General features: G+C 44.5%; 1 protein-coding gene and 1 non-coding gene across 3 annotated transcripts in view; one reads left to right on the top strand and one right to left on the bottom strand.

Moving 5' to 3' along the window:
* Positions 1-339: 339 nt before the first annotated feature.
* dlg5a (discs, large homolog 5a (Drosophila)) overlaps positions 340-16,342 on the top strand; it is a 101,577-nt gene continuing 85,574 nt past the window's right edge. For both annotated transcript variants that reach the window (XM_060925808.1, XM_060925807.1), the window contains exon 1: positions 340-1,120. In XM_060925808.1, coding sequence (XP_060781791.1) covers positions 823-1,120 — 298 coding nt within the window. In that variant the 5' untranslated portion in view covers positions 340-822. The remainder of the gene's footprint in view (positions 1,121-16,342) is intronic.
* On the bottom strand, positions 3,781-3,853 carry trnak-cuu (transfer RNA lysine (anticodon CUU)). Its single transcript has one exon. It is a non-coding gene; the product is annotated as a tRNA-Lys (tRNA).

Here is a 16,342-nt window from a genome sequence, read left to right as displayed (position 1 = left end):
AAACTCCGCACAGAAAGGCCCTCGCCGGCCCCGGGGCTCGAACCCAGGACCTTCTTGCTGTGAAGCGACAGCGCTAACCACTACATGTTCTGAGTAAAAATGTCGAAAAGTCTGGTCATGCTAGTAGCATCTGCAGTGCTCTTTCTCTGTATGGAAACCGGCCACGTACTTGACTGTTGTTAAGTATTTCCTTTACCCCATGATTTAAATATTATTGTTGTTGGAAACTTAAATAACATTGTGTGCAAGAAAAGTGCCCGCCCATTGGGGGGAATCAGGTGTGTCTGTGTAAAGCCCCGCCCACTTTTACCTTACATGGGTATTGTGAGGCGAGTTGATTGACAGCAGCTACTGAGAGCCATGGCGGAGCTTACAGTTTGAGTCGGGAACGCTAACAGTTACGGTAGTTTCTCTGGCACTAAAGTCGACGCTTGAGCGAATAAATGGCGGAGAAGCAGCTGTAAAAGTGGCCGGAAATGCTGGCGCTGGGAGCTCTGCGGCGGGAGAGGGACGAAGTGGCGAGAAAGTAGTGAGCGAGCTGGGGAAATGTGTCTCGCGCTCGGTGTTTAGTGCAGTCAACAGCCTGAGGCAACAAATATGGCTTCGTGCGCCTTTTTGCTCTGTGTAACCAGAAACTGCGGGATTAAGCCATCGCATATCATGGCACAGTCGCTCAAATCGTACAAGTGACCATAAGGAAAGGAGTTGCTGCTTCGGGTATCGGGGGGGGGGGTTCTGTTGGGTTTGAGTCGAGGTCACTGTCTCCGCCGACATAACAAGAAGCTAGCTTAGCCAGTTAGCTCGGGAGCTGCGCGAAGTGCAATGGAGCCCAAGCACAAAGAGTTGTTAGAGCAGTGCCACCAGAACTTGGTGCAGTCCATCCCGGACGCGCAGCGCCTCATCGAGCTGCTCGCCAAATCCGGCAGCCTGAGCGAGCGGGACACACACGAGCTGGACCAGAACTGCTCCTCCAGCTCCGAGAAAGTGGACCAGCTGCTGAAGATGCTCATGAACAAGGAGAGCGACCATTTCCTGGCCCTGTGTGTGGCACTGGAGAAGACCTACCCTCACCTGTATTCTGCCCTGTTCAGTAACGGTGGAGGACCAGCAGATCACTCCGGTAAGAGCTCCAGGATCACTGGGATCAGGATCAGCATGGAGGTCGCCATGTCTGATTAAGCTGGGCTGAGATTTCTTCTTTCCCCAAGTCGTTGCACCACAGAAGCACTAGTGAAATGTGTTACTTGGCTTCACACCGCCTCCACTGCAGCACTTTTTCATACTTTTTAGAATAACTGCAGTTATAATACATAGGGCCAAATTACTCAATTCTGATTGGTCAATCAAGGAGGGCTTTTTTTTTCCCCCTTGTATTTCTGAAATGCTATTGGCTAGTTCGTTGCTTGGTTACGGTTACAAAAATGATCAAATTTTGTCAGCAAAATGGCCGACTCTGCTGACTCGGTAATGCTGCATTTCGCTATATTTGACGAAGTTTGATAAACTCCAAGTGAAAATGAAAAGTAAGAATTTTTGGCTTCCCGTGTTTTAAAGGGCATATTCTGGACCAATTTCGGTTTTCTCATTCTCATCTCATTATCTGTAGCCGCTTTATCCTGTTCTACAGGGTCGCAGGCAAGCTGGAGCCTATCCCAGCTGACTACGGGCGAAAGGCGGGGTACACCCTGGACAAGTCGCCAGGTCATCACAGGGCTGACACATATGCCGCTTTTCCACTACAAACGCGGCTGAGCCGTGCCGTGCCGAGTCGAGCTGAGTCGAGCTGAGCGGGGCTGTTGAAGTTGCATTTCGACTACAACCGCGCTGAACCGTGCTGGCTGGAAGTGGGTGGACACATTGGGTGGAGTTAGCGAAAGTGGGTGGACGTCACGTGATGTCGTTAAGCAGCGCAAACAGTGACATCAGTGACAGTGGCGGAACAAGTCAGAGCCGGGCCGGGGGCGGGGCAAATGACCGGGCCCTTTATTAAAGCTTATCATAACATCATTTTAGGCTACAAAATGTCCGCAACTGCGGTGTTTACCAATTTCAACACTACCGGGTGCAACTATGTTATTTAGTACATCAAGTCCTTCAAACGAACATGTAACTCAGAAACAAAAAACATTAGGATACTGTACATGGCTCATAATAAAACATCAATAGCCTATACTGCGCACATTATTTGAAGGGCATACGAATGAGCGCTCAGAGGTTGCAACGGTGACAGGAAGAGTCAGAAATAAAAGGAGGGCGGTGCAAACCTCACTGAATGCACTGTGTTTACCAATTTCAACACTACGGGGTGCAACTATGTTATTTTGTACATTAAGTCCTTCAAACGAACATGTAACTCAAACAAAAAAACATTCGGCAACATACTGTACATGGCTCATAATAAAACATCAATAGCCTACTGCGCGCATTATTTGAAGGGCATACGACGAGCCTTGCGCTCCGTGAACTCGTCCACGATGCTCTGTATGTCACTGATTCAGTGATCTTTTAATCGGTAGTCTCACGACCCGGATAGTAAGCAATAAACATGGAGGACATGGAGTCGTTAGTGTTGCTGGTCTTGGTGCTGTGGCTTGTTGTCACCGACAACGCCAACAGATACTGGCAAGAGCGTATAGATGAGGCGAGGCGCATAAGGCTTCAGAAATTCTCGTAATTCATAATTATTATTCTTCCGGGTTTGCGGTGTTTACAGATCCCAGCGCGCTCGCGGGGCGTGTGTGGGCGTGTGAGGACACTCCTCCTCACCAATCAGTGCACAGGGGAGTGTCTCCTCACGCCCCTAGCCTCACTCGGCACGGTTTGGCTCGCTTCAGCCCCACTCCAAAACCGTGCGAGTTTTAGGGGCTAAGCAGGGCTGAAACGAGCTGAGTCGTGCTGGTTTTTGGTAGTCGAAACGCGAGCCGTGTCGGGCTGAAGTGAGCTGAAAAAGGGTAGTGGAAAAGGGCCAATAGACACAGACAACCATTCACACTCACATTCACACCTATGGTCAATTTAGTGTCACCGGTTAACCTAACCTGCATGTCTTTGGACTGTGGGGGAAACCGGAGCACCCGGAGGAAACCCACACGGACACGGCGAGAACATGCAAACTCCACACAGAAAGGCCCTCGCCGGCCCCGAGGCTCGAACCCAGGACCCTCTTGCTGTGAGGCGACAGCGCTAACCACTACACCACCGTGCCGCCCCCAATTTCGGGGGTTTTTTTTAATATGAAAGTATGTCCCTTTTAGCCTGGGAAATCCCATGCTGCTTTGCACAATCGTTCCGATCTGAAAAGACAGCATGGAAACTATGGTCTAAAGGCTCGCCTGAGTTAGGGAGCCAATCAGAGAGTGGGGAGGGGTGGAAAGACGGTGACGCGTACTACTTGACAAACGGAAGCTTGTAGTTTATTTGGGACTGTTTACGGATCACATTTAACATGGCGGCGAGTGATACGAACCAAACTTTCGATCAAGCTTTAGACACTGTTCTGAATAGTTTAGAGCGAAAGTTTGTTTTAAAAAAAGAACAGCGTTTGGCGTTTCAGTCTTTCTTCACTTCTTCGTCGCTCTTAACTACGTCACCGGGTACAACTGCCATGATTGGCCATGGGCTACGTATACGCCAAATGATAGACATTCGCAACGTTCAGTAAACGGCCGTTGACAATCGTAAACCACACCTCCCCTACGAGAAATTCAATAGGCGGATTCCAGACCATATTTCACTTGTGATATGGTCTGGTGTTAACCAGACTATGTCCCTTTACTTATCCGCCCAACATGGGGCTCAAACCCACAACCCTGAGATTAAGAGTCTCATGCTCTACCGACTGAGCTAGCTGGGCTGTTAAGGATGGCACGGTGGTGTCACCTCACAGCGAGAAGGTTCTGGGTTCGAGCCCCGTGGCCGGCGAGGGCCTTTCTGTGCGGAGTTTGCATGTTCTCCGCGTGTCCACGTGGGTTTCCTCCGGGTGCTCCAGTTTCCTCCACAGTCCAAAGACATGCAGGTTAGGTTAACTGGTGACTCTAAATTGACCGTAGGTGTGAGTGTGAATGGTTGTCTGTGTCTATGTGTCAGCCCTGTGATGACCTGGCGACTTGTCCAAGGTGTACCCCGCCTTTCGCCCGTAGTCAGCTGGGATAGGCTCCAGCTTGCCTGCGACCCTGTAGGACAGGATAAAGCGGCTACAGATAATGAGATGTCCCTTTACACACTCATCCAGAAGGGTAATTTTGCACAAGGCCATCTGACTACAGCAGAAAAAAATAAAACGCGTCTGGAAAAATCCCAAGGGAGTCTGGAGCCAGATTTGTGATGTCACCTGCAGAATCGCGAGCAGGCTGTGAGAGCTTTGCACGGTTTCAGTGCACAGCCTGTGTAGACCAAGCGCTCCCATTTCTCTCTCATTGTCCGGTCTTTTGGAAAACGTTGAGTACTAATCCCATCAAGATTGGTGTTGCTACACCCTCCTACGATACATCTGTTAACTATTTTAATAATTACGTGATAACGTTGAAGAAATTTGCAGAAAACCACCTGATCGTTTTCTCATAAACAAACCAGCGCTGACGTAGGATTCAGAGGGAGGCGTCCCGCAGATGACGTCATGAAAATCAATGTTTGCCGGGAAATCCAAATGCCAAGTTTTTTCAGAGGCGGACCAACTCGCCTCAAATGGCTTGATTTCAACTGAATTTTTCTGGTATTGCGCAAGGTAAAAAAATTGCGCAGAATGTTACAAATATTTGACCAAAGTTTAATATAAAATAGGAGAATTACGTTGATCTTGCTCCTGAATTTACCCGTGATATGCACTTTAAGAAATGGGCTGCAGAAAGACAAATAAACGACTCTAGTGGCATATGAATGCTGAGTTAGACAAGGTGCTATCGTAGTTTTATGCAGGAGTGAGGAAAGGAAATGGGGAAAACTATGAACCAGACTCTTAAAGTAATGCAGGCAGCATTGGATCGGCATCTGAGACAAGAGAAATATCCGGGATCAATCCTGAAAGATGTTACTTTTCAAGAATCACGAAAAGTCCTCGAGGGAAAAGCGGGAGGTTTGCGAAAACAAGGAATGCTTTAGAAACTGATTCAAACGTGCAAGATAGTCTTGCACCCTGATTGGTTCAGAAAACGTGAATGACAAATGTTGTGAACTTGAATGGCTTCCGAAGTATGAATTTGGCCCGATATATTATAAACAAGTAATCGTATGGTTCCTCGTAAAATTAAGGATCAATTTCACTCGTAATTTCAAAGGTTCGCGACTCGGGCAATTTTGAAAACTTCGAAATCACTCATGAAATGAATCCTTAATTTTACTCGGCCCCATACGATTACCTATACTAATTAGTCATGATAACCGGCTGAAATTATATTCCCAGAATTTGATCAGAGATGGTTATCGGATTAGATTTTTTATTTTTTTTTAAACAATTATTCACACTTCCCCAAGTAGAATTAAAGCTCACCTAATCTTGAGCACAAAAAGTGAATTTAATTTTTCAAAAAAGAAAAAAATATATTTTTTGGAAAGTTGATTAGGTTATTTAAATATTCCTCCGCATTATTCTTATACTCGGTGACGTTAAGCGTAGCATCTGTAATGTAATTTTCACCTCGTGTTCCTGATGTGCATCCATGGAAGTGGTGGTTTCTATGGGAACGCCATAGTGCCATGACATGTTGATATAGGCATATGTGTACCTTATTTGCAGTCCTTAAAAGGGCTTAACTTGTATTCCACAATTGCTGCTTTTGTTTACTTTTCGTCTTGCTATCTGATGAATGAGCTAAGCGTGAGGATGAGTGTGACTTCCTGTTTAATCCCTCATGTTTTATCATCTGACGCCGTTGCACTGATTTGTCCTGATTTTCGACTTGGTGCCTGGAGTTGTGATGGCAAGAAACGGATATTAAGAAATGAAACATGGAGGAAGAGTTTTTCTTTTCGAGTGTGTATTGAATATTCATGTTGTTAAAAGCAAAAAAAAAGTGTGTGCTGTCAGTGCGGCACTGAGTACTGCTTCTGCAGGCTTAGAAGATCCTCTTAAAGAGGAGAACTGTCAGCTCGTGCACATCAATGGTTGTGATTTCAAACACATTTCAATCCATCGCACACACTTTACACTGTGTGTGTGGGGGGGAAAGGACTTAAGGTCCATGTTTCTGCATCTTCCTCATTTCTTTTTTTTCATGCGTCTTAATTAAGCTCAGTGATTCGTAAATCTCCACAATGAGTCTATGGTCAGAAGGTGTTGATTAATTTGTGGGTAACAGGATGATTGACAGTAGTTCCCACTGTAAATCAAATCACATGTTTATATTAATGCTCTACTTCTAATACATTACCGTTTGTATAGTAACGGTTAACTCACAGAGACTTGTGTGGCGGGCAGTCTGCGTAATCTAAAGGCCTCTGCATGCTCTTGCGACAAGGCTTTCGCAGATAGCTTTTCGCAGACAGTTGCAATTTATCGTTGAGCGGGGAGTAATAGGCGTGCGCGATGTTATTCACCGCTACAACGCAAGGGGGCGCGAAGTCGCGAAATCGCTAGGAGTAGTTGGTGGGTGTGGTTAGTGGAGTGTTTATCCTCCGGTTACTTATAATGACTAGAACTGGAGTCGTATAGATGTACGTACTTCCTCGATCAACCGCTCTTCGTGCTGCTCCATCTTCGCTCGTGTTTTTAAAAATGGCGGTCGTGAAAACAAAACAAACCGGGAAAGTAGGGAAGCGGAAGTGCGTGTACAGCGGATGTAGAGTGGACCAATCAGAGCCCTCTTGTCTGCGACGCTGTCTGCGAGGCTTCTGCGGTGGTCACAATTTTTGGGAGGTGCGCGCAGAGCGCCTGCGAAGGTGGGGGGGGCTACGCAGACGCTATCTGCGACACCGTCTGTGAGGACTGCGTTGTCAGCATAAATTGGCCTTAAGGCTAGTGATGAACAAATTAAAAACATATTTGCTGATATGGTGAAGCTTTCTGTAAAAAGATTTCTTTTACATTTATGGAAGGGGTCTCCTTCATCAGGGCTTTCTAACAGTGAGTTTTGTGCCACAGGAAAGTCTTCATGATGGAGGAATTAGCATTTTTTTCTTTCTTTTTTTTAATTTCCCGGTAACATGGGCAGCTGCATTTATTGTCTTGATGTTATAGCCATTTATACCTGCTGTAAAGGAAGTGATAACACACTAACTTACAAATGTAACTATAATTTCCCTTCCCAGTATAGTCATGTGCAAATAACCAACCCACCAGCCATCTCTCCCCTAATCATACAACAGCTGCCGACTGGTGAAAGCGAAGGCTATCTCATACTTCTTTCTGAGACACACAAATCCAGGCACTTGCGTCTTTTTAAACTGTTGCTCATGAGTGCCGCGTTACTCAGTCCTGTCTATCTTCTTCTGCGTACATGAGCTCACAGCCACCGGAGATTGTCTAGTGTCCCTGTGATTGGCAGGATATCCCAAAAGCTTTTCTGTTGCGCCACTTGGGATCATAACTACAAATGTTAATGAGCTACAATTCCTGCTTTTTATCAAATAAAAAATTGTAATCATTGACCGAATGCTCTGTTATAAACAGAATAAATCTCATTGATGTGTGTTAGAACTATAATCCATATTGGGGTTGTAAGAGTGACTGTGCTTTTTTCCGGGCTGCATCACCTTGTCATGGATTATTTTCCTCTAACAGCGCACAGTTTTGTTTGATTGCTTATACAGTGCTGGTTTTTAGCCCCTTTTACAGAGCCTGTTCAAGGCGAGAATTTTATACAGAACAGGGGGTCGACGTTGTTCCGCCTCTGAGCCAGAATGATTGGTAGTGATAGAGCTGGAATCAACATTTGTGTAAAACTGACAGCCGGCATGGCGGGACAGGGATGTAACGTTTTTGACGTTGACATTCTTCCTTCCAAGACCAGCGCAAATTCTTCACTTTATCCTCCAACATATTTCTTGCTACTTGCATGAGTCTCTCCACTCCTCTCTTCCTCGTTACCTTTCCCTCTGATTCTCTCTCTCTCGTTTACTTCTCTCAGATGTGAATTATTTAACAGAAGTGATGTTCAGCAACATTGCTTGTGCTTGGAGAGTGGTATAAACGTACACGGGTAACAAAAGCCCCTCAACACTCAGTTCACCTGCCACCGTTTTGAAAGCAACGCCAGTATGCTCGGAGTATGCATATTTCTGACACATATCTGTCACTCTAGATGTTGATGCTTCATTGTGACATGTCCTACCTCTGGCATACAGTGCCTTGCAAAAGTATTCATCCCCCTTTGTGTTTGTCCTGTTTTGTCACATTCCAAGCTGGAATTAAAATGGATTTTTTGGGGGTTAGCACCATTTGATTTACACCACATGCCTACCACTTTAAAGGTGCACATTGTTGTTTTATTGTGAGACATACAGTAAGATGAAAAAATAGAAATCTGGAGTGTGCATAGGTATTCAACCCCCCTCCCGAAAAAAAGGCAATACTTTGTAGAGCCACATTTTGCTGCAATTACAGCTGCAAGTCTCTTGGGGTATGTCTCTATTAGCTTAGCACATCTAGCCACTGGGATTTTTGCCCATTCCTCAAGGCAAAACTGCTCCAACTCCTTCAAGTTAGATGGGTTGCGTTGGTGTACAGCGATCTTCAAGTTATGCCACAGATTCTCAATTGGATTGAGGTCTGGGCTTTGATTAGGTCATTCCAAGACATTTTAAATGTTTCCCTTTAAACCACTCCAGTACAGCTTTAGCAGTATGTTTAGGGTCATTGTCCTGCTGGAACATGAACCTTCGTCCCAGTCTCAAACCTCTGGCTGACTCAAACAGGTTTTCCTCCAGAATCGCCCTGTATTTAGTGCCATCCATCTTAACTTCAGTTCTGACCAGCTTTCCTGTCCCTGCAGATGAAAAACATCCCCACAGCATGATGCTGCCACCACCATGCTTCACTGTAGGAATGGTGTTCTCAGGGTGTTGGGTTTGTGCCACACATGGCATTTCCCATGATGGTGATGGCCAAAAAGAGCAGTTTTTGTCTCATTTGACCAGAGAACCTTCTTCCATATGTTTGAGGAATCTGACACATGCTGTTGGGCAAACTCCAAATGTGTTTTCGAAAGCAATGGCTTTTTTCTGGCCACTCTTCCATAAAGCCCCACTCTGTGAGGTGTACAGCTTAAAGTAGTCCTATGGACAGATACTCCTATCTCCGCTGTGGATCTTTGCAGCTCCTTCAGTGTTATCTTTGGTGCCTTTGTTGCGTCTCTGATTAATGCCCTCTTTGCCCGGTCTGAGTTTTGGCGAACGATCTTCTCATCAGGTTTGTAGCGATGCCGTATTCTTTCCATTTTGCTATAATGGATTTAACGATGCTCCGTGGGATATTCAAGGTTTGGGATATTTTTTTATAACCCAACCCTGATCGATACTTCTTCACAACTTTGACCTGTTTGGAGGCTCCTTGGTTCTCATGTTGCAGTGACTTAGCAGTGTAGCAGAGTCAGGGTCCTTCCAGAACAGGCTGATTCATACAGACATCATGTGACACTTTCATTGCACACAGGTGGATCTTAATCAACTAATTGTGACTTATGAAGTGAATTGGTCGGACCGGCTCTTATTTAGGGGTTTCATACAAAAGGGGGTGAATACTTATGCACACTCTAGATTTCTGTTTTTTTTTTTTTTTCCATCTTATTGTTCGTGTCCCAATAAAACAACAATGTGCACCTTTAAAGTGGTAGGCATGCTGTGTAAATCAAATGGTGCTAACCCTCCAAAAATCCATTTTAATTCCAGCTTGTAATGCAACAAAACGGGACAAACACCAAGGAGGATGAATACAGTGTCTTGCAAAAGTAGTTTCCTGCCAACTTTTTTTGGTTCAGTGTAAATCACTAAAGCCGGAATATTGAGGTGCTAAGAATATGGAATATCTGTGTAAAAATGACTTCTGATTGGGATTCTGTATTTCCTTACTATGGGCTCTTTTTCCCCCCTCTGAATAAATGCTTTATCCTACAACAGCAGGCATTATATGTATGTGTTCAAGTTCCTGTGTTTCGTCTTGCAGTTATTCAGGGTGAAACACTTTAAACTACTTCTTTCATTACGTTTACTGTGGCATGTGAGTGACACATCATCATTTAGGAGCATTAGCCCAAGATGAACCACGTCCCCCAGCCAGCTCTGAACAGATAGATGAATGCTTAAAGTGCCATTCCACCATTGGATGTATTTTTTTTGGCATAAAATACAATATATTTTATGACAACATGACTAGACAGAGAAATCTTTTAGCTTCAAAATGATATATCAAAATTTTTTGACAATGACAAGTATATTAATTTTGTGACCAAAGTCACCTACCCTTTTAATTTCCGCGCGGTAGTGAAACGTGATGTCATCGGCAGGTTCCCCTTCTTGTGTACCACGTCACGTGTGACGTGGCACGGATTATCAGCAATGGCGGATAGAACGCGATTGTCAGCTTCGGAAAAGAAGCGAAGGAAAATAGCAAGTGATGCTCAAAGGAGACGGTCGATGGTGAATATCGGCACAGCAATCGACAAGTGGAAATCGCGTTCTATCCGCCATTGCTGATAATCTGTGCCACGTCACACGTGATGTGGTACACAAGAAGGGGAACCTGCCGATGACATCACGTTTCACTACCGCGCGGAAATTAAAAGGGTAGGTGACTTTGGTCGCAAAATTAATATACTTGTCGTTGTCAAAAAATTATGTTTGATATATCATTTTGAAGCTAAAAGATTTCTCTGTCTAGTCATGTTGTCATAAAATATATTGTATTTTATGCCAAAGAATACATCCAATGGTGGAATGGCACTTTAAGCTCTTCCTCTCGCTTGCTGGCTGATGCACTCGTGTGTATGAGGAGTTACAGTGATCGCAACCTGCTCTAAAGTCATTCTCTCAATCTGCCACTGCTGAGCCTCAGCTCTTTTCACTGCCAAGCCTCTCCAAACATATATGAGTGATTCCACGCTTATGGGTACTGAAATGGGGCATGAACTTATTCACCTAAAACCATTTCTTTTTTTACCATCAGGTCACAAAACATGTAATCTTTAATGAGTGATATGTTAAAAGATAACTTTAATTTTCTGAGATGTAATAAAAACATATTTATATGCCAAAGTCAAGCCTACGAGTTCCAAAATGATGTCTGTTACATTACTTCTGTTACGATTGTCCATCTCGCGTCTGTTACAAATTAATTACAATCTAGCTCTATACCATGTTAATCTTATTGAAAGAATGTGCATGTTTATTCTACTACACATGTTTATTAATTATATTTGCTAAAACATCACCTTCCTATGTTTCAAAAAGTAATTCTACATTGTTAAAATTGAGAATATATATGTCCACAACACTTCTGTTACGTTCTGACTTTGGCATATAAATGTTTTTATTACATCTCAGAAAATTAAAGTTATCTTTTAACATATCATTCATTAAAGATTACATGTTTTGTGACCTGATGGTAAAAAAAGAAATGGTTTTAGGTGAATTTTTAAAAATAAGTTCATGTCCCCATTTCAGTACCCATAAGCGTAGAATCACACTCTCTCTCTCTCTCTCTCTCTCTCTCTCTCTCTCTCATTCATATATATATATATATATATATATATATATATATATATATATATATATAATAAAAAAAAATAAAACACACACAAGCTGGGAGTGAGAGCTGTGGAGGAGGGGCCGGTTTAGTTAGTGTAGGGCAGTATGGTGGCAGCTCCAACTGCTTCCTCATGCTGGCTGGATGAGCTGCACACTGCATGTGGTGCTGTATATTGAACACACCATTGTAAATCAGTGTGAATAGGGAGGCAAAGGATCAGCATCGCAAGTCATTGAGATTTATGTGCGATATGATAATTAAATGGGTGTGCAGGAAACATTTCTGAAAATGGATTATTTTCCGTGACCTCGAAATGGATTTGGCGTAGACTTTTGACTAGTTTACAGCTCTTGCATCGTTGTTACTGTTGGTGTGATGTTTATTTTGCGCTGTACACTAGACAGTCACATTGATTTAGGTCTGAGGTGTCAGACTCCAGTCCCAGAGGGGAGAAGCACTGCGGAGTCCCGCCTCACTTACCCCACCCATTTCAACTCCTCAGCTAATTAGCAAGGCTTTCTTGAGCTGCATGCGATGCGGTGAAAGAGGGGGGCAAAACAAACCTCTGCAGGGCCGTGACCACAACCTGATTTTAACACTTCTCCCTTGAACATGTTAAAGATAAGGTTGTCCTGGCATTTCTGACCAACTGCATCCCCGGTCCTCCAGACTAAATTACTTACTGATGTGTTCTATAGACTAGCTTGCTACCACTGGCTGGACTGTAGGAGTTGGCTCTGTAAGTGCAGCAGAGACAAACCCTCCATTTCTGTTTTAAAATCAAGTGGTTGTTTAATTTGAAATGGCTTGTCCACAGCAGGCCAAAGGGTGACTCCTTCATGCAGTCAAACAGAGGGCTGAGCAGAGACAACAGGCCTTTTGTTTTAAGCTGAACTACCCCAAAGTGCACAGTCAGCAGCTTGCTCTGTTTATGGACCATGGGGGCTGTCAGCTCGGATCCCGATAGATCCGACTTGTGGATAGAGGGAGCTGAACAGTGCGTCACTCCGGAAAGCTTTTGTCGTTTTCTTATTCTCTGCGAGATGGCACTTTTCTGCAATCCTTATATTATTTTAATGGTTGAATCAAAGATTCTGTGCAGATTTGCAAGGCTTAATATCTGCTTTTGTAGCTTTGCCAAAATGTTCAGTTATTCTACACATTTGAGACAGAAAACACACAACGCTTTTACAGGGACTGACACCATAAATTTATTACCTAGACCAGTGAAAGTGCCAGTGTGATGCCCAGACCCATATGTTTTTGCATATTTGCTCAAACCTCATCTCATCTCATTATTTGTAGCCGCTTTATCCTGTTCTACAGGGTCGCAGGCAAGCTGGAGCCTATCCCAGCTGACTACGGGCGAAAGGCGGGGTACACCCTGGACAAATCGCCAGGTCATCACAGGGCTGACACATAGACACAGACAACCATTCACACTCACATTCACACCTACGGTCAATTTAGAGTCACCAGTTAACCTAACCTGCATGTCTTTGGACTGTGGGGGAAACCGGAGCACCCAGAGGAAACCCACGCGGACACGGGGTGAACATGCGAACTCCACACAGAAAGGCCCTCGCCGGCCACGGGGCTCGAACCCGGACCTTCTTGCTGTGAGGCGACAGCGCTAACCACTACACCACCGTGCCGCCCTTGCTCAAACCTATTTGAATCAATTAGTGGTACGGATAGCTAGTTAGGTGCATTAATACTGACTAAGGAAAACAAACAAGTATATGCTTTATTCTGTTCTAACAATTTCTACACATCAAACACGCCATGTTTGTATTATAAGTCAGCAAGTCATTTGGCAGCAGTGAGAAGATATGTGGGTCTGACAGGCTTATTTTCTCTTGCTTTTGTTTTAACTGCGAAGCGACTGTTACTTATAGCCGGAGAGTTGTATGACGGCAGTGGCCTGGTGGCATTGCCTCGTCACAGGTCCTGGTTCGAGCCTAAGCTGAGGTTACTGTCTTTGTGGAGTTTCTGTGCATATAGGTTTCCTCCAGCTCCTCTGGTTTCTTCCTGCTTGTGAATGTATGGACTGACCCATTGTGTTCCTGTAATAGGCTCCTGATCCACTGCAGGCCTGACCAGAATAAATGTTACTGGAAAGTGAGTGCGTGTTATACGACCGCTTTGCACTGAGCTTTATTTGCACAGTTTCTGAAAAACCTGTCTATCATCTGTGCATGTTAATTAACCTGTGTAATAAAAAAAAAAGTTCGGTCATTCTCCAGTGAACAGGCTTGCACCTTTGGCTGATTTGGAAGCATGTGCTCTAGTCAGTGTCGAGGTGTGCTACAGAATCAGTGTACCTGCTTCCAAGGATGGGAAAGCTTGTATTTTCATGCGGCCTGCTATGCACACTCACTGTCCTGGTTGGCCTAATGCAGTTGATGTTGCTCTACTTTTAGCTGCTGTCACGCATCTGCAGCTCAGCAAGACAGCCTTTTGTATAACCGGACCTGACCGATATAACCTTGAGCACCACACTGCTGAAATGAATATGCTGCTAATGTTGGTTGGGGATTTTCTTTTTTTTTTTTTTAATGAATTGCTGAGTGTTGATTGACAACTCAAACATTTGGTTTGAGTTGATATTGAAATTTATATCATTTAATGATGTATCATTTAATCCTAACTCAAATAGCACTTATTATTCTGGATAGGATTTGTGTGTGCGCGTGTGCATACACCAAATTAAATTAGCATGAATAGGCTCTTGTTGTGTTTGCTAAGGTGTTGAGTCTGATGGCATTGTCTGCCATGAGTCAGTGCCATCAAAAAAAAAAAAAAAGACTTAATTACCATTTGCAAGCCATCCCAAGATGCTTAATTACTGAGTAATGCACAGGAAATGCCAAAGTGTAAATACTGGTTGTGCAGCAATAGAAATGAACAATGCAGCTCCAAGTTCCATCAGCACTGTAGTCGAGTCCTGATGCCCGACACTGGACTGATAGCTGGCTATAATCAGACCCTGTAATAAAGGCTTTCTGAAAACAGGCCCACTAATCTGCCCACAGCTGACTGACCTGACACATGTAGCTTTTAATAGGTTAAGAGCAGTTATTAAGTGTTGAACAGGCAGTAATGCACAGCTGGGTGTACTGAGCTGAGCTGAACAAAGGGAAATGTGGTGGCGAATCTTATCTAACCTTCACTACAGTGGACAGATTGAGACAGTATTACCTGGTGCACCATGGATTTAGGCCCACTTTACACGGGGACGGTCTGAAACAAAAACGCAAAAGTCCGTTTTCGTTCTCACTTTTTTCCGCGTCTACACGACCGTTTTCAAGGAGGAAATCTGCGTCTATACGGTGACGCATAAATGTGTGGAATTCAATTGGATGTGCATGCCAGGTGGCTTAGTGGTGCTGTGAAAGACCTCCGCTATGTCTGCACGCATGCGCAGCGTCTTCTGTCTTGTCTGATCTGCACATCTGCGCCGCGAAAACTTTGACTGCTCTGGCTATGGCTACTCGTGAGGTTGCCAGAGCAGCTTGAAGGTCCGTTGGATCGATGTAATCAGACATGCTGTAGCCGTTCTATATGAGTGGGTGGAGCACAGAGGACGGCAGGACAGAGATCAGGTTTACAAATAGGCTTTATTGCTACACTTTTCAGTCTAACAAGATTTTTAAACCAACAGACACACACGCAACCGGCGTCTAGCTTGGGGATGAGCGTCTCTGCTCTCCCTCTTTAAATAGGGCGCGGTCACTGGGAAGACACACAAACACAGGTTAATTGACATCAGGTGTAGTGATTCTGCCACTTACCTTCCCTGACTCCATCCTCCTGTCACAGACCGGCGCTTGACCATGCTTCCGCTGCCACACATGCTCTTACTATGACGTAAACGCGTACCCGACGTGAGCAGATCCGAGCAGAGTTTCGCGTATTGGGTAGTTTAGACAGATATGCAACGGGGGCTGTTGTTAACTTATCCACTCTGGAAGGCGTTTTCAAATTTTTCTGTTTTTCAGCCTCGAAAACGCCGTCCCGGTGTAGACGAAAGGCACTTCCGATAACCTACGGTCAATTTAGAGTCACCAGTTAACCTAACCTGCATGTCTTTGGACTGTGGGGGAAACCGGAGGACACGGGGAGAACATGCAAACTCCATACAGAAAGGCCCTCGCCGGCCACGGGGCTCGAACCCAGGACCTTCTTGCTGTGAGGCGACAGCGCTAACCACTACACCACCGTGCCGCCCGGCCCTTAATTTAACTTGGCCATATTCAACTTGTTTGGGGATTTATGAGTGTGTTTGCTGCAGGACGTTTTCATTCTGTACTGTTCGAACATGACCATTTTGGATATGTTATGCCTTGCTTTTTTTTTTTTTTCTACCAGCATTTGATATGACTGGCCTTGTTTTTTATTAGCTCACCGGTCATAAGGCGATGAGCTACTGCCATCATGCGCCATCCGTCCGTCCACAATTCACAAAAATTGCTTCCCCTGCCTGAGTTTTCAATGGATTTTGATTGATTGTTTTTGTTTGGAAGATCTAATCAGTCTGCACAAAACTTACTCCCTGGTTCTGTGATTTTTCATTAACAAGTTGCTAATTAGACCGGTTAATGAACTTTTCAGGAAAATCGCTACTCCTCCCTCAGTTTTCAGTGGCTTTTGATTTGTTTTGTTTTG

The sequence above is a fragment of the Neoarius graeffei genome, chromosome 7 (assembly GCF_027579695.1).
Source record: "Neoarius graeffei isolate fNeoGra1 chromosome 7, fNeoGra1.pri, whole genome shotgun sequence".
Lineage (NCBI taxonomy): Eukaryota > Metazoa > Chordata > Actinopteri > Siluriformes > Ariidae > Neoarius > Neoarius graeffei.
This window is presented reverse-complemented; position numbering and strand designations above follow the sequence as displayed.